Here is a 20,367-nt window from a genome sequence, read left to right on the forward strand (position 1 = left end):
TGAACGCCTGAACTCAGATGAACCCAACACAGTTGTGGATTGTGATTTTGTAAATGTACTTATTTTGATATGACCTGTTCCTGACACAAGGTGACCAGCTGTCGACACTGGGAGTAAAATAGCAATCAATACCTGGTTGTTCGTCAACTCAGCACAACTCCCCACATGAAAGACACTTACAATGACACAGCTGCACATACCTGATGGGCTGTAGCCATACCAGCAAGTCGTGAACTGTGTTAACGTTGATGTTGTTTATTCCGGCCAGTGATTTTATTTCTCGCCTAGTATGCCTCGATGGATTCACAGTATTATTTAGTGTTTATGTGGTCTACTGCAAAATGCAGAGAAATTGATTTCCGTGAAGACGCAAGAAAACAAAGATGTCAAACTGAAGTCACGAATTACTAGTCCAGATTACATCACATGTTGGTTTGAAATTTGAAATTAAGAATAGTTCTGGACTTCTTTAGTATTTCATATTATTTTTGTTTAGCATCTTTATATTATGTTCATTTTAAAGATGATATTTTGTTTCCGAGTCTACATGTTGGTCTGACCCGTGATGGTCCGGGTTAGAATATTGATCTTCAGTAACCCATGGTTGTTGTAAGAGGCGACTAACGGGATCGGATGGTCAGGCTCGCTGTGTTGGAGTTTAGTTTTACGCCGCACTCAGCAATATTTCAACTATATGGTGGCGGTATGTAAATGATCTAGTCTAGACAGACAATCCAGTGATCAACAGCATGAGCATCGATCTACGCAACTGGGATACAATGACATCTGCAAGCCTGACAACCCGACCCCCTCTTAGGACAAGCATGGGTTTCTGACGACCCGGATCTTCACGGGTCTGTACAGACCCTGACCACCATGATACTCCAGATGACAAACACTTTCTTAAAATGCAACAGTCTTTGTCAATTTAAGAAGAACCAAACACCATGTAAGAGCCGACCATGGCCTGTATGAATACTGCGTACAGTGACGCACATATATAATTAGCATTCAATCATTTTGACGGAACAAAACATCGGATGTCAAAGAAATTCAGTGAATGATTAAGATAAACGAATTTCTTATATGTCACGGCAATGTGCATACATGAATTTGATGTTTCACAAAATAATCGAAAAATACGTCTTTCCCTTAAAACGTGTTATTTTTTCCAGAAAACATAATTATTACCCTAGCGTTCTCACGCTACGCTGCAAGTGATGAATGAATCTCGAACTGTTTGTAAGCAATCCGTGTCACATGTGCACTCCAAGCGTGAGAATGTTTTAGGAGTTTCACTTTTATCAGTTAGTTCTCAAACCTTTCTGTTGAAAAAACATTGAAATTTCAATTTATGTTTTCGTTCATTTTAGAACTCGAATTCGTTAAAATCCCTGAGTAATAATGCATGTACTTGGGTCATTTAAGCAGGGAAACAACTATGGATTTCTTCTTTGAGTGACATATAAAACTTATAGTGGTGAACAATGAGTATGGGTCTATGATTTACACATATTTATTCAAGAGAATGGATTAGGTACAAGTTGTTCCAACTTAGTGAAACCCTCAGAGCTTACATGCAAAAGTGAAACAAACTATATGTACAGGGATAGAAAGATATATACAAAGGAGAATAAGACATTTAAAATAAAGTAATACATTGAATACATGAATTATTTAGATCATAAACATTATATTCAATTACTGAACCTTTTGGAGTTTTACATATATTTTTGAACTTCTTTAAAAATCTCACAAGGGATATCTAATTCAAATCACGAACTATGAAGGATCTTTTTAATAACATAAGTTCTCATTTAATTATTGCATTTTTAAAAGAATTAGATTTGTTAACTGATTTGTAAATAGATAGATATTTTATGATTGGAAGTTTAAATTAATAACTCGGCTGTACCCTCAAGGGGAGTTGAAGTATTGTTAAATTATTGTCCTCCTGAAAGGGTACGTAAGTCCCCAAATTGTCAAAGTCAATTTATCAGGATTTTTAAACGTAGTATTCTTGTTGTTTTAATTTTGGCTAACACTTCTTACAATCGCCAGCAGCTGAAGGGATGGTGTAAATCCAACTAGGGTCCATGCAGGTAGCAAAGGTACTGTAAGTCCCCATGGTCCCTAGTATGGTGATCCACCTTCTGTTGTTGGCGATCTATAGCCTGTTTTGTATATTGTATTGTTCCAATAGTGATATTAGTTTTAACTTTCCATGCTAGTTTTAATTTTAATTGTGATATTCTAGTTGTTTTATTGTCCTTCGTCGACAGGTTTTTATAATATACAGATATTCCATTTCAATGTCAAATATGTTCTCGTCACGATATGGCTACAATATTGCCGATGTGACGTTAAACACAAAAAAACCTCACTCACTCTTTAAAAATCTGCATATTGTGGCTCTGTGGATATACAACTTCTCTATTACAGTAAAATATTGTAATAAGGAAGTTGTATATCCATAGGACTGTCCGTTTGTTTACTTATGGGTATACCCTTTAGTCTAATTACAAGATTAGGTGTTTATCAATATACTTTTAAATATTAGTTTTAAGTACACTAGTTTTTGTGGTTTATTGATATGAAGTATAGTTTTAATTTTAGGTTTAACATTAATATTTTCATTTTCTGAATTTGTTTTAGTCAGTACTTACCTGAAACGTTAATTTTAAGTAAACGCTAAAACACTGCCTGATATTTGTAGGCCTGGTCCCAGAGGCATTTGGATATAGCCCCTGATGGCAAGTAGTAGTGGCGCAGTGCCAGGGTAATACACGGTCAGTGTTCGAACCATGATCACCAAGACGGATGTCCAGGACTAAGGCAAGTCACCACACTGCCACACAGGTCAAATGCAGGTTCTGAAGTGTTACTTTATATTGTTCGATTCCATTGATCCCCTGGTGTCATCATTGACCGCCTCCGTGGTGTAGTGGTTAGAGCGTCCGCCCGGAGAGCGGAAGGTCGCGGGTTCGATCCCCGACCGCGTCATACCAAAAGACGTTAAAATATGGTACTTGTTGGTGCCTGGCGCTCGGCATTAATGGGTACAACAAGGACTGGTCGGCTCGGAGTCAGTATAATGTGTCTGAGTGGGGCATTCATGCTTCATTGCGGCATGGTATCTCAGTGGGCTAGCACTATAAAACCAGCTTCAGTCTGGGCTAGTACAAGCAGCCGCACATACACATACACATGCATGCACGTCGTCATATGAGCGAAATATTCTCAAGCACGACGTTAAACCCAATTTCACCTCACCTCACCTGGTGTCATCGTTGACTTGCAGTTAACGACAGAAAACTGTGCTGATGAGATTGTGCTGAAAATTGTATTGATTGTATTGAGATTCAATTCGTCGAATTAGGGCGGTGGGGTAGCTTCACATTTTCACTTTCTACATTAAAATGATAAACACTAATATAAACAATTTAACCTTGCTAATATACCATCAGTCTGACAGCATACAATCTACGGGGGCGGCGGGTTAGCCTGGTGGTTAAAACGTTTGCTCGTCACGCCCAACACCCGGGTTCGATTCCCCACATGGGTACAATGTGAGAAGCCCATTTCTGGTGTCCCCCGCCGTGAGGTTGCTTGAATATTGCAAACGCGTAAAACCAAAACTCACCCACTTGTCGAATTAGGCAACAGACACACTGTTTAGATACACATATGAGCGGCGGTTCCACCGGTGGGAAAGAGCATGCTTACACTTTCAAGTCTGTTCAAGCATAAAATCGATACTTGTTATTTATTCTCTGGCGTTGACCGTATATAACATCTGTGAGTAGCGGGTGTTATCGGTACAGCGGGACATGCTTACCCTTTATCGAACACCTGGTGTCATCGCTGATTTTTAGTGAACGCATACTTTCCAACAGTTTGCCTAATTGCCCCTGTGAATCTGTTTCGAGAGATGATGGAGACTGATTATTCTCTGGCGTTGTATTATGGTATTCATGTATGTATTATGCATGAACACGTGGCATAAAGCTTTTACCAGCTGGGTAGAAATTGCCCTATATTAATAATAATGTATCGAATAAAAGAAATGAACAAAAGGTACTGGAGCTCATTGCGGTTCATATTCATATGACCATCCGGGTTGACATGACATCAGAGTGCTTTGAACTCATCCAATGTCGGTGTGACATCTCTCGACCATATAATGAGCTTACTCTACGTCGTTGCATTAGCGAGAACTTCCATTATGCATTGTCATGCTAAACTGATTGGTAAATGTTGTCACCGTTTGCTGATCGATACGCCTAGTATCTAATACCGATGTTTTAATTTGTTGTTTGTTGTTTAATGCTGCACTGTTGTCATTTTGTCTAAACTGTTTATTTAATGTTCGTGTTTTTCAGAGCAAATATTTCCAGCTGTACAGAATTATTCAATTCATTATATTTTCAAAATATGTGTTGATGAGTAGAGTATGGAAATCGGAAATACTAATGTTGAAACCCTTCTGAGTGTTTAATGTAATAGAATATTTAAGTGAGTGAGTTTAGTTTTACGCCACTTTTAGCAATAATCCAGCAATATCACGGCGGGGGGCACCAGAAATGGGCTTCACACACATTGTACCCATGTGGGGAATCGAACCCGGGTCTTCAGCGTAGAATGATTAAGGACAACCATGTAATTGAATCATCTATTGACCACTCGATATCAGGTACAGCACATTTACAAAACCTTCACGTAATAATCTCCTGTGATAGTGTCATTGAATCATTTCTGGGTTATCGATTGGACGAAGAGTATACAATACTAATTATGATAACGATAACACGAAGAATCTCTTAACTGATAATTGCAGATTACCTTCTGACACTCTGGTTAATGCTGAAGGCTGTATATTATCCCAAAAGTTCTTGGTGGTCAGACTAGGCTCAGCATCCTGGGCTGCGAGTAAATAGTGTAAGGCCTCTGACCTCATGATGAACTTAACCAGCTTTACTAAGCCAGGACCAGCCTAACCCTCTTTGCTGCATATATTGATTTTAATCTGAGGGAAGAAGGAGACGAAGAGGGAGTAGAAAAAAGAGGAGAAGAAGATGATGAAGGAGGAGAAGACGAGGAAGAAGGACAAGACGAGGAAGAAGGAGGAGACGAGAGAAAAGGAGGAAGATACAGGAGAAGGAGGAGAAGACGAGGAAGTAAAAGGAAGACGAGGAGGAGATGAAGGGGAATAGGAGGAGAAGAAGGAGGTGGAGGGGAAGACTTTTCTTTTCATTATCAGAAGGAATATCTGTTTTAACAGTCGATTGTACACTTCAGACTATATCATAAGTAGCTGTTTATGAATCATATAGTGATGATACCAGGTGTTTGTACAAGTGGGCTTGTTTCGTCCTCATTGGTGGAACTCGTCACAAACATGTTCAAAGGCAAGTCAACTGTTCATATGACACAGGACATTTTTGTTCATGATGCTTTACATTCCGAACTGTCCACCGTCACATCTTCCATAAACATTACTAAAGCCTCGAATGTTGTAAACTTGGGTCCAAAACTGATGGTGTCGCATGATGCTCTTAGACATCTCCGCAGATCAACTTGCTCCACTGTATTTCAAATGTGTGTGGAAAGTAAACAAACAAGACACGAATACTGCAAAAATGGAAGTTCGATATTTGAAGGATGAGGCCATCCTTCTTGTCGGACGGTCCTGTGGAAGGATTTTGTCACTCTGTCTCATCAGCAGAATGGAAAAGAAATAACAGATGAATTTCGAGAAATGAGATACAAATGTTGAAATCAAATGATTGATATATTGATTTGATAATCAGATGCTTTCCTAATACAATATAATTACTCACACGATGTATTCAACTGTTTCAGATGTATTTTGATATTTGATATTCGGAAAGCCAAGGCGCGACAGCATCGGTTGACATTTGACAAATAATGCTGTCACATTTGATTTTAAAGGAAACGTTGACAATTTTAATAGCTTTGTAGCCTTCTAAACTGGCTTTGCTTGAGTGCTATTTCTTCTTTCCTCATTCATATTTTCAGACCCATGTTGACAAATTATACCGTGGGAAGGAAAGGCCTATCACGGTATGTTGCTTTGAAACAACCATCTTCAGAACAAACCGTGACTGTCCACAGCAAAATAACAACCACAAGTAATGGATGCAAACCGGCACAAGGATTTGTGGCACGGTGACAGCACTCAACAACCTTACGTTAGACGATGAAAAGCTGATTTCATTCATTTCACAAACAACGCTGTTAATCCTAGCATCCGTTGGCTTATTTTTCAATACATTGCAATACCACATTTAGTCTGTTTAATATGTAAATGATCGGAATTATTGCTATAGGGCATGTATACTGAGCACTTGAGAAATGCACACTGGCCAAACTGTGATTAATAACATTGATAAGGTTAAATGTTCACGTACAACAGTTTGACGGTAATCAGACACGTACAAGACCGACGTACTACACACATATAGCAGTAATTATGTCGGGAACGCTTCTAGTTAACTTAATGGGGCAGTGCATATTATGTCCAACTCAAAGTGCATTGTGTAATAATGTCTGAAAGACACAAAGCAATAGCCAATTCCACAACAACATATATTTTACAAGGGATAGAAAGGATGGCACGCTTGACAAAATGCGTGGTCCAGTTCATAGAGCTCAGGTCATAAATCAGTTGAACTTAAGCAACGTTGGGCGCGGAGAGTCCTCTGATGGGTGACCGTGTTTGGCAGCTTGACTCCTTGACTCCGAGAGTTTCTAGGACTTCAGTCCTACCCCACAACGAAACACATGTCATACATGTGGTCTCACCTTAGGCAAGAGAGTTTGTTCAAAATTGCCTCTGTTCACCCATCAGAAAATGGGTACCCGGTGGGATACGTGATATGACTATAACCTTCTAGCGCCTAACAGGCAGCTTGGGTTATCCGGGGTAATAATGTTGTGCTGTTTGTGCGCGCTTTGAGCATGTCAATATGTGGTGTAAAGTATTGCGTGCATAAGTAACCTCATTATTATTAATTATTATTAAAATTCATGTGTTTTGTCGTTTGATATGCTGGGCAGCAGGACTTCCTTGTTAATACAGTTGTACATTGCATTTGTTCTACATAACAAGCATCATATACCCTATTCGAATTCGAGTTCAATGAAGAATGTGGCCAATATAAAGGTTACAGGTTCAAATGCAACATGGACTCACAGCATATGTATCCTTAAGGTGCTTATATTCAAACCATTTAATTATAAAATACTATACAGATACATTTGCTGTAATGAACATACATGCATACATACATAAAAGGCATACATACATACATACAGACATACATACATACATACATATAACATACATACATACATACATACATACATACAAACATCGAACCCGGGTCTTCGGCGTGATGAGCGAACACTTTAACAACTAGGCTATCCCACCGCTCCAAAGAGGAGACTAAAGTGGTCAGGCTCGCTGTGTTGGTTCACACATGTCATCGTATGCCAAGTGCGTAGATCGATGCTCATGATGTTGATCACTGGATTGTCTGGTCCAGACTCCATGATTTACAGACCGCCGACATATAGCTGGAATATTACTGACTGCAGCCTTAAACAATAAACGATAAAAAATTGAACATACATTTCTCCTGGTAGACACTATTTTCAACTACAGCTACTTACAATCAGCTTCTTGCATACACTGGAATGTGGCGCATAACGTCTTCAACATGCAGACGCCTCTTGTTATTACCACAGCAACAGTTCATAACACCGGAGTGTTGATTCCAGCAAACTTTATCTTCAAAATATTGACTTGGGAAGATTTTCTCTTTCTCAAACAGGTACTACATGTAACATCTTAAAAACCAAAGTAATATGTTGCAGATACTGTATAGTGGCTCACTGGGAGTTGCCCTCGGTGTTTCAGCCTGCTGCTGCCTCTGCGTCTGTGGTCCACGTAGTACTGCTCCTGTGTATATACATCGTTGTCTGTGAAGGCAAAGAGAGCAGAATTACTGGTGGGGCGTACAGTGAGCTTAATGTGCATACTGGGGAAAGCAATGTTCTTCAACGTGCTCTGTGTCTAGATTCTCACAGCAGATGGTGCTAAGGTAAGATGTTTATATTGTTTATATGTGTATGGTGCACCAATGACAACCTGCATTGATGAAACCGTTACCTCTCATTTCTACTTTGTTTAGGTATAATTAGCTGTAATCTCCATGACTGGTGCCACCGATGGGGCAGGATACTCTCACTTTTGCGTGCACCTGATGCTATAAATATTTATTAGTGATGCATAAACAGTATTCATGATTCAGTCAGAATTCTTCAATCGATTCTGCCTCTAAAAGAGATCTCTAATGGATGTGGAGATGGGGTATTTCTTCGCTTCTACTCTTGGATTTATTGATGGGAGCATTCTCTAATCTGTATCGTCTGTTAAAGATCACCCTGTTTAGTCATTACGTTGAGTGTATCATTTATTTTACAAAAGGGGGGGGGGGTTAGCCCAGTGGTTAAGCGTTTACTCGTCACGCCGAAAACCCGGGTTCGATTCTCCACATGGGTATCATGTGTGAAGCCCATTCATGTTGTCCCGCACGATATTGCTGATCTCCTGCTTAAAGCGACGTAAATCCAGCCCGCTCACTAAGAACACTTAAGATCTGAATTAGACATCACGGTATATCAACAAACACGGAGTTATTGTATATCAAGTGTTTGTATGTCCACAGGCGCATCCACCACTTTTAGACATCTGACATGTCAACATCATCACATGTATCCACCTGCGTGCAGGTGCCTCACACCTGTCAGACACAACCCACAAAACGCTATCCCCTTTTTAAACCTGATCAATATGCTGTAAGTCGATTCCGCCCACCAGTGTCCCGTCTCACAAAGCGATCTTAGCGCTACGACTGTCATAAGTCTATGTTAAGCCATAATAGTTACGACAGTCGTAGAGCTAAGGCAGCTTTGTCTTAAAGGTCACATGCAACCAAAAAATCAAACATAATTAAAACACAATTATCACTTATTCATGACATATAATATACATTGCTGGTTATGAAAAAACATATAAACAAAATTATAAGCGTACAATCGCAAATCAAAAGTGCAATATTTTGTACTTGGGTTTACTTCCGAACCGGACCCAGTCAGAGCGCTTGGGTGTGCACTCAAGTGTAACGGCTGGTTCATTTGCAGATGCCCTCACGGCTCATTGTGTGTGTATATATAGAGATGTTGGGTTTTGTAAATACATGCTCATTTTTTGTGTATAACATTTTACAATCAACAGACATCATAACATGTCATGTGTTCAAGTATCACACCTGCCTGTCTGTGTAATTACATAATGTGACAGAGACCGAACTCGGGCCATAAATCAATGCATTTTGTTTATGGTGTATAGCCTGATTGGTGTTAAGTTCAAATTGCATGTGGTCAGTGATAGCAGCTGTGTATTGAATATTGTCATTAGCAGACAGGCAGGCAGATACACAGGTGTCAATAAAACAAGACATTGAGTTTTGTCTGTGACAACGACATATCTATATCACAGTTAGAAATTCTGTCAACGCTAAATAATGACATTGCTTTTAAGTATCGAACTGAGAAAGTGACTCGGTAAGAAAAATTCGTGGTTAAATAGACAAATGAAATTATATAAACAGTTAATTTACTGTCATAACATATAAAAAGCTCGCGCCTGTGAGATATCAACAAAACATTAGAAAAATAGCTCACACCAAAGCCTTTACCGAGTATTCACCGGACAACCCGCTTCCAAACTGCGCGAACCTTTTTCACTGCGCACGTGCTATGAGCGCAGTCCAGCTGTTGAAACCTGTTTTCCCCGAAAGTCGGGGGAAAATTAGTGAAACGTTTGAACTCCGATTTCGCGCGGTTTTTTTCATCGCATTATTTTTCAACTTTATAAGCTTAATTTGCATTTTTGATGATTTGTTTCGGTAAGTCCATACCGAAAGGTATCAGAATCTGCAAAGTTGTGTTTTACGTTGCATGTGACCTTTAAGGAACCCAGAATGACATTTTTACATCCTGAAAGTGTTTACACCATTTCCACCATCTTGAATAATGTGTAAATAATGTGCTAGAGACTGAAACATATTAAACATCAAACTTATAACATGTCGATTTTTGTGTTATTATGTTATTCATTTTAATATTAATTCTATTTGTTTTGTTTTGGATTTGGGATTGGACGTTGTTTCTGTTTAAACTCGCACGTGTAAAAAATGACAGCAGTACTAACAGTTACAGACACGTCTGGACAGAAAGGTATATTCGAGTCCACTAAGTTATTAATACAAACGCCTTTTCGCGCTGCAATGACTTCTACGTCAATTCTATTTTTGTCTAATTTAAACAAAACATGTGGTATCTCTTGGTGTGCGTGTTAGTGTACTAAATTATAAATAAGGACGGCATAAAAAGCATGACGTTTCTCCAAATGAAGGCTATGAAATATAAACAGGAAGTGTGAGCGCCCGTCATTAACTCTCCCTGCCTCGCCTATATCCCAAAAGAAACAGTCCTTATAACCACGAACAGCTACAAATACCACATCATGCAGTTCCGCACATCCAGCTCGTGGAAGAAGTTTGTCACGTCGACGACCGCGAACTCAAATATCAGCTTCAGAACACGTTTATTATTTATCCACTGAAAATATCTAGACGATTAACTGTTGCTACTATGCTGTCAAGATTATAAAGAAAAATCGAAGTTTTTAGTTTGCTTATAAATATTACATCGTGTGTTTTGGGAACAGGGCCTGTAGCCTTTAGCTATGACCTAAAAGCTATGGCTTTGTGTTAAATGCAGTTTGGTTGGTTGGTTGGTTGGTTGGATGCAGGATTTGGTTGGTTTGTTGCTTAACGCCGCGCTCAGCAATATTCCAGCTTTTTGGCGGCGGTCTGTAAATAATCGAGTCTGGACCAGACAATCCAGTGATCAACAGCATGAGCATCATCTTACGCAATTGTGATACGATGAGATGTGTCAACCAAGTCAGCGAGTTAGTCGCCGATCCCGTTAGTCGCCTCTTACGACAAGCATGGGTTACTGAGGACCGATTCTACCCCGGATCTTCACGGGTGTGTAAAATACAAATACGCATTCTTAAGAGCTGTGTGTGAATTACTAAGTGTATGTAATGCTGACCGCCTCATATGGTGCATTTGTGCATCTGGTGTATATCATGATGATTAGACTCTATCCTTGCATAAATACATGCGACAAAAGCCTTTCCATAATCATAAGAAATTTATTGCACGATTCCGAATATATCACGAGCATGTACATCATGTTTCGTGTCGATTACACAAAGTCTCGATATGAACCCAATCCACAAGAAATGTGATCTAATCAACAACAGTGTTTTAGTTCAAATGAATCACAATGGCAGTATAAATAGAGCTGCAGTACTAATTCAACTGTAGTAGAAATACAATCACAGTATCATATAAAAGCAGTGATAATGGACAGAAATGGTGATATCCAGTGGTTCAATGTTGACCATCCAGAGTGAAAAGAACTCTGACGATCCGAGTTAGAATTGGTCATGGCATCCCATACTTGTCGTAAGGCGACTAACGAGATCGGGTGGTCAGGCTCACTGACTTGCTTGACACATGTCATCGTATCCCATTTGTGTAGATCGATACTCATGCTGTTGATCACTGGAATGTCTGGTCCAGACTCGATAAATTACATACCGCCGCCATATAGTTGAGTGCGGCGTTAAACAACAATCAACCAGAGTGAAAAATGATCTTCACACAGCTGCTGGCCTTCATATAATTATATTTAATATGAGGTAGGACAGACGCCCCTTTGTCTAAGAAATTGGTCTAGAACTTTCTCTAACCCTTTGAGTCAGACAACACCCAAATACTTCAGAACAGGCTCAAAAGGTTTTTCCCACCCAGTCCTTTCTTACAGTCTAAATAGGAAACCGAATCTTAACAATACTCTTAAATAATGTAATACAGCTACAGCACTGTTCCACAATAAATACAACATAACAGTCACTCTCAAACAATTATGATACTCGATTATTTACAGACCAGAGCCATATAGCTGGATTATTGCTGAGTGCGGCGTTAAACAACAAACCAACCAACACAAATTTAGAAATGAAACATTTAAAGGCCTGCATTCTGTTGCCGGAGAACCCAGTCGTATTAACACTCCTTGAAAACACCCTTGAAAGAACATGCTTGATTGCTCCTGAAAAAAAATGAAATGTTGAAACCAAGGACCAGAGCTGCTGGAATATTGCTCATTTGGAAGTGCATGTAGACGGCTGAAACGTTTAAGTCATCCCTCTGTTAATACAGTATGTTAGCGTATGCAACCCACATTGTTCACCTAACGATTTCCGTGTTTTCTTTACAGTGATGCTGTGTGAATTCATTAAAACTGTTCTATCCTTTTACAGCTGGTGACAGTTGGTGCTGCACCTGATTCAAACAGAAGATATTGTACAAACAGCTGTAAAGACCATATCGCACAGTCCGCAGTAATCGATACAGTGTCACCAGTCTACTACTGCAACATGTTCCGGGCTGAGGATCCTCAACATTAAATCACGTGCGACAAAGAAGAAGCTAGGAATTTAGTTACTGCAATACTAGTTTGTGCGATGATACCATCGTGCAGTAACGCTGTACGCGGTATGTAGATTACTGTGTGAAAGTATAATTCAGGCGACCGTTGTGCACCGGCTATTTGTATGTATATCTAGCTGGAGATTGATTATTTAGACTGTGATACGACTACTGGTGACTCGCCTTGTGCTAGTTGCGTTCCTTGGACAAGTTCCTGGACCGGCTGAAGGCAGGCTGTTCTTGTACATCGTGAGGATTTACTTTAAAATCCATAGTCTTTTCACGGACGTTTAACAGGATTTACAGTTTTCACAGCGGCTTCACATCACCATGGCGTTCTTCCTGCGTGCTATGTTCCACAGGAGGAAACGAAGTTCTTCCAAGAATCCTATACCTTCCGTTGAAGTTGAATTGCCTGAAGGTAAGTGCAACTCGGTCATCTTTAAGGTGGTTGAATGTTTTCAAGAAAGTTTAGCGTCACAGAGGTATTATCTTTTATTATGACTGTCAAACAAGATGAAGTAACATGACTTTGGATACCGACTTTGCAGCATACAGGTGGTTATGGGGTATAAGATATCATATGTTAAAAAGATTGTATTGATTAATGAGTGCTGTGTCATACACTAGGTTGACAAAATACTAGTGCATCAGTATAGAACCATGTTAGTGTTGCAACCATCTTCACACTTCCTGGAACCATGATAGTGTTGTTACCACATGGAACTATATAACGTGGAATCCAGAGAATATTCTTTTAAGATGTTCTGCCAAAATATATATCACTTTTCGTAAAATTCAAAACGGCGGTGAATATGATGTGAATGTATCACAGACAAAGTGCTGACACACTTTGACAGGAAGTACAACAGTAATATAATGTCACAGGTGCAATCATATGGCAACACAGTTAAAAGTGCAAATGGGAAGAAACTACGAACAGGTGCAACCACTGAAACGATATCAAATGTCCAATCACGTGGAACCATATTACCTACCTTTATCTTTAATGCAGCACCTATAGTGAAACAGCATTCATGGTGCAACCATACTGGGACAGTATATCAGTTGCAACCATGCTGAAACAGTATATCAGGTGCAAGTGCAACCAACATGCTGAAACAGTATATCCAGGTGCAACCATACTGAAACAGTATGGGAACAGTAGTGGAACCACAACCATGCTGCAACCATAACGAAACAGACATATGAAACAGTATATCATGTGCAACAATACTGAAACAGTATATGAAACAGTATAGCAAAAGTGCAACCATGCTGAAACAGTATAACAGGTGCAACCATACTGAAACAGTATATCAACCATACAACCATAACAGTTGCACCATGCTGAAACAATTATATCAGGTGAAACAGTATATCAGGTGCAACCATACTGAAACAGTATATCAGGTGCAACCATACTGAAACAGTATAACCAGTGCAACCATACTGAAACAGTATATCAGGTGCAACCATACTGAAACAGTATAACAGGTGCAACCATACTGAAACAGTATAACCAGTGCAACCATACTGAAACAGTATAACAAGTGCAGCAAACAAGTGCAACCATACTGAAACAGTATATTGGGTGCAACCATACTGAAACAGTATAACAAGTATAAACAGGCAACCATACTGAAACAGTATAACCATGCAACCATACTGCAGGTGCAACCATACTGAAACAGTATAACAGGTGCAACCATACTGAAACAGTATAACAGATGCAACCATGCAACCATATCAGCTGAAACAGTATGTCAGGTGCAACCATACTGAAACAGTATAACAGGTGCAACCACACTGAACCAGTATACCATTACTGAAACAATATTGGTGCAACCATACTGAAACAGTATCTCAGGTACAACCATACTGAAACAGTGTATAGGTGCAACCACCCTGAAACAGTATAACAAGTGCAACCATACTGGAAACAGTGTGCAACATGCAAAACAGTAATGGAATAATGGAATAGTGTTGAAATTGTCATAAATTCATATTCACACAGTGCTAAAACTGCAATCATGTTGAAACGTTATTTCAAATGAAACAACAATTAAACAGAATGGCTATGGTAACACTATCGAAACAGCGTTGAGTGTGTAAACGCCTTGAGGCGGTGTTTGAAGCGCAAACATATGGAAACAATTTTACAGTTGCAACATGTGGAAGCCACAATAATATCGCTATTCACACATTATTGTGAAAATGCGTCGTAGCAGAGGTGACGTTCGTGCACTGAACTGTGAGTAATTTGTTTATAATTGAAAGGGATTTGATCATGACTTCTTGAACTATATTCCACCATGGAGAGATCTGAATGCCATACCTTCACATACATGCAACTAACGCTGATTACTCCAGAATCAACCATTAAATACTTGGTGAAGGAGAAATTATGTGGGAGCGCATTTACATTCATATTTAATTATTAAATATATTTAATATGCAACCTTTCTTGAGCTACATGTAAGAATTATACAGCACAGGATGAGTGACACAACATGCACGCTTATACCAAGAGAATGAGCTCTGAGAGTTGAGACACAATTCCTACTTTTAACACAGAAATGGTATACGACTTTACCACAGTACATGTATGAAGGGAAATTGCAAACCTGTCCACTTATAGTTCACGCAATATATTGAAATCTGTTCATATATACTCATGGAAACGAATAAGGGAACACATGGAAGTACAAATGTTCCTTTATTTATTTCCAGAATTTCACCCACAGTGCAATACATACCTTGTGAAGAAACCTGGAAAAGAATAAAGGAACACTTGTACTTTCACGTGTTCCCTTATTTGTTTCCATGAGTATATTTATTTTATACAATTAGTCCGTTTAAAAACGTTACTCTAATGACTATTAGAATTACTGCTTAACAATATGCATTATACCGTCTAAACATCGTAATTTAAATTTGCATTATACCGGCTGAAAGCTAAAAATTCTGATTAAAGTTTGTGATAAACAAAATTCTCACTTATTTTTCATGTGTATAGTTTAGTATTCATATTTTCTGTCTTATTTTTGTAGCTGTCTAAATGTGAGACATTGATAATTTCTTTACCAGTCCGGTTTATGTACAATTGCATGGAATACATAATGTTCAAAACATATATATATATATACACCTCCACCGACTGCACATAAATCTTTCCCAACATAGTAACTTTAAAATTATATGTTTGTAGACACAAATAGATTAGCTATGAGCGTGTGTGTTTTTATTGTGAAGAGGTTTGTGTACGTGGGACTGAAAAAGATGTACAACATGTGCACAACCGATTGAATTTGGATATGTTATTTCACCGGCTATGAAGACCTTCAAATATACGTGACATCGGTATGCAGGTTATGTATATGATTAGATTAGAAAGTGTAAATGACACTGCAAGGGCTGTTCTGAAATACGGTTAACGTCAGGTGTAGAGGCGTTGACGTTGGTCTTCCGTTGAGGTTGTACTGGTATTACGTTAGGATTACCTGATCCCAGTTGATGTTTAAACTACCATGCTATGTGGGTAGTTACTCTTATCCCTGCTCGTCAAGCCGAAGAATCGGGTTCGATTCCCCACATGGATGCAATGTGTGAAGCTCAGTTCTGGTGTCCCCCGCCATGAAATTGCTGGGATATTGCTAAAAGAGGCGTAAAACTATACTCTCCCTCACTCAGTCACTCCTATCCCTGGATCCCCTAAAGTCCCAATAAGTATCTAAATACAGTGTGTGTAATAAGCCTTGTTCATATAAAACAGTTTGATGTGTGTTAACACACGATGAATAATGATACAGTGCTTATTCACCTCAGGCTGGAAGAACTAGTACCTAAATAGCGTGTGTAGTAGACTTCACACGTTTACCACAGTTTGTAGTGTGTTAACACATGATGAATAATGATACATTTTAAGTGCATGTTCAACTACAGACTGGTAGATGAAGTGAAATCGAGTGTGGCGTTGCTTTAAAGAATATTCAGTTACAGACCCGTGCCACTTATATTCAGACACTTGACGTAATTTCCATAGACTTCCATGTCAATTTTGTGTAGCATAATAGTTTTCAGGAATTTCATTTTCGTATGATCCAAGTCAAATTTTGCACATTTGTGAGGAATCATCTTACCTACAATCACATAATTTCTGTTTAATTTTCCGTTACCTATTTATCGAATGGCAACAATTCCTTTAACATGGCGGCCTATGGGATTGTGCATTGTGGAACCATTCGTAAGTTGATAAATGTGATGTCATTAGTTAAATAGTGGTGGGAAAATTAAATTGACATTATGTGCGGAAAGCAGAGATGATTTCTTATTTGCCTGTCAAACTTTACATAGATCCATCCTAAACTCACTTCATGAAAAATATTTATGCTACACTGAAATAACATGCAAGTCTATGGAGATAACGTCAAGTGTCCCAATGTAACTGGCACGGGCCTGTACATAATGAAGTGTGTGGCTGTTGTTTCTAGTCCAGACAATGCTACTTTAATATTGATACCTCACTCACCCACATTATACTGGTTCCAAGCCAATCACAAGGCTGAGTAACATAAAGTACCATTTTTAACGTCTTTTGGTAAGACGCAGCCACAACCCACCGTCTAATCTTGAACAGTTGTGTTGACTCTCCTTACTAACTCATGTTAATCCCTTATAAACGGCTTCTTGCGTGTCTGTATGTTTAGAGAAGATTGTTTTTCCTATAAATAAAGTGTTTATCTGTGACACAAGTTTATGCCATAACAATATGTATGCCATACCCCAATTACGTAAATATGCAGATAAGTTATGCAAAGTAGATAAACGGAAGATTCGGCAAATACCAATTGTTATGAGAATCTGTTACATATATATCTTCCATGGAGAAAATATGAATATGATTACTTTCATACTTTATATATATAGTGTTACATTGTGAGTGATTAACAGTAAAGCTCGGAAGAGATGTTTGTACGTGGGACTGAACAAGAAGCTGTTTACCAGTGCAACAACTTTCCATTGTCTGTGTTTAAGCTACCTTATTGTTCGTTGTCTATTTGTCGTTTTCAAGCTAGATGAACACAAAGTGTTCAGTTCTGTTTTCGGGAGTTGTTATGAAGGGCTGTACCATGCCAGCTGTGAATGAAACTTAAATTGAATATACCACGTCAGCATTATGTGAACGAAATACTTTGTGCCTCAGATTTCCTTATGAAGGATTTATGTGATGTGATGATTTGCAGTGGATCTTGTCTGTACTTCAAATATGACCTTATCAAGAAGTAAGACTTTTGCACTGTTTTTCACTGATACATGCATATTTTTATTGTACAATATAGTTAGTGTGCCAGTATTAAACTGTTCTTAAATTGTTGTGTGATCTCTCTTTGTCGTGCAAGGAGACCGTATTGTGGATACTCGTAACACCAATTAAGTAAGACTTGCACCCGTGAAGATCCGAATTAGAATTGATCTTCAGTAACCCATGCTTGTCGTAAGAGACGACTAACGGGATCCCGGCGGTCAGGCGCGCAGACTTGGTTGACACATGCCATCGTATCCGAATTGCGTAGATTGATGCTCATGCTGTTGATAACTGTATTGTCTTTCTTAACATATACTTTCACTGTTCATTCATTCTTCAAAGAAAGACAGAGCACAACATTCACAGATTGCTTCGTTACAATAGACAGGAAGGCAAAGAAGCACTATCACATTATTTTTAGCGGTAAATAGTGCCATGTCTGCCTTTAGACTATAAATTCTTAAAAAATAACACAAGGAATTTGTTGCTTCAGTTAGATGTTTTGAATGGCTGTCTAGACAAATGCATAAGTTATTTTTACAACTTAACGTTTCAAATAACAATACACACGTTTACAATTATATCACACTCTTCTACTCCAGTACAAGTGTCTGATTGTACCTGGATCCTGAATAGATGATCAGTTTCCAAATCACTATCAGTTGTATTGTTTTTCCATTATGATATCACTTAAGTATGAAACTATATTTGCATGTGTACTCAATAGTTAATAACATTCAATCTAAGTCTTTAAGAGTGGTTTTCTTCAATTAAATAGTTACTGACATTATTCAAGTCCTTCGAAAGCTATTGATGAATTTGTACTAACAAGAAGTAGAACTTTACCGAATCTGTGTCTTGCGGTTTTGTATGCTGACAAATATTGACAAATACATATTCTTAATGAAAGTTTTTCACTTGCAATGAGAGGATATCATAACAAAGCCTAATCTTCCCATATAAATTATGTACTAAATATACAGAACTGCTTAACGACACTATAAATGATTGTTTTACCCAATACAGTGTTATTAATGACCCTGAACATGGAAATTGCTCTACTAATAGTTGTGTTATGTATGTAAACATTAACACAAGTAGAATTTCCATGGTAACTGTTCATAATGTGCCTGAGAATTTGAACATGAAACTGTCAACTATTGACTACAACATTAACCTAACGAAGGAAGACAGTGGAATAAAACGTTCTACTCGAAATCGAAAATCAATTTAACGCGTTGCTAGGACATTTGGAAAGCCAAAATGAAGCAATTTCCAAATGATGGGTTTGTAAGTGTTGATATTGAAATATAACTATGCATTGGTACACAAAGCGGCAGATTCCGAGGGTGATAATTCTGCATTTGATCATCATTATTCTCACAAGACGCCCAAACATACACCAGAAATCATGTCGGCTTTTCAAGATTGAGAAATAAGTATCCTTTACATCAAACGAACAGACGTGAACGGTAACAGGGAACTCAACGTGTCCATATCTTCTATTAGTGGTATAAATGAAATGTACTTTAGACTTGCAGTTTCTAATGGAGTACCTGCATCTGTTCCAAAAACATCCGAAGTTGAACATCGCAGCCTTGTCTTCATAGATACCAAATACCTCTTTGAGATACAGGTGAATGATATGGAGGAGTAGCTTGTATGTTTAGATCTGTTCTGGGACATAGTAATGCAAGTAGGCGAGTTGGGTTTTACGCCGCTTTTGCAATAGTCCAGGGCCTCGTTCCACAAACCGATCGTAGTGCTACGACTGTCGTAGGTCTATGTTAAAGTATGGGAGTTACGATCACATTAGCACTACGATCGCTTTGTGAAATGGGACCCAGGCATGTAACGACGGGTGACACCAGGAATGGATTTACGCATTGTACCCAAGTGGGGAATCTGGACCGAGCCTTCGCCGTGACGAAAGGACGCTTCAACCACTAGGCTACTCCACCGCCACTACAATGCTACGAAGACAGATATCACTGAAGTATGTTCTTTGTCACATCTGTCAAAACTATTCACGTTTCTGAAATTGGGACGCCCATGAAATAAATGGGTTCCCCATATCTATGAGATAATCCAAATAATTCTGTTGCATTCTAAAACATTTAATTCTCAAATATATTTAACTCGTGGAAGAACGTACATCAACAATCGCTAAATATAACACTAAATGATAATTACATCATCGGCGCGAGATCAATGTTCGTGCATTACATGTATATCTGTCATGTTTTACATACACGATATCTAATATTGTTGTGCCTATAGTTACGACCCATATAAATCTAGCCATTATTTATTTTCTAATGAACTTAACCTCAGCTGTAATGAATGTTGATTGTGGAATTATGACTTTATGTAACGCTATCAAAAGCCGTGACTTTTATG

General features: G+C 38.6%; 1 protein-coding gene across 1 annotated transcript in view; it reads left to right on the top strand.

Moving 5' to 3' along the window:
* Positions 1-8,040: 8,040 nt before the first annotated feature.
* Positions 8,041-20,367, top strand: part of LOC124279501 (TWiK family of potassium channels protein 18-like) — a 92,599-nt gene continuing 80,272 nt past the window's right edge. Inside the window, exons 1-2 of the mRNA XM_046715330.1 lie at positions 8,041-8,126; positions 12,491-13,080. Coding sequence (XP_046571286.1) covers positions 12,990-13,080 — 91 coding nt within the window. The 5' untranslated portion in view covers positions 8,041-8,126; positions 12,491-12,989. The remainder of the gene's footprint in view (positions 8,127-12,490; positions 13,081-20,367) is intronic.

Source organism: Haliotis rubra, unplaced genomic scaffold (assembly GCF_003918875.1).
Source record: "Haliotis rubra isolate DU_JTF1 unplaced genomic scaffold, ASM391887v1 Scf250, whole genome shotgun sequence".
NCBI classification, from domain to species: Eukaryota; Metazoa; Mollusca; class Gastropoda; order Lepetellida; family Haliotidae; genus Haliotis; species Haliotis rubra.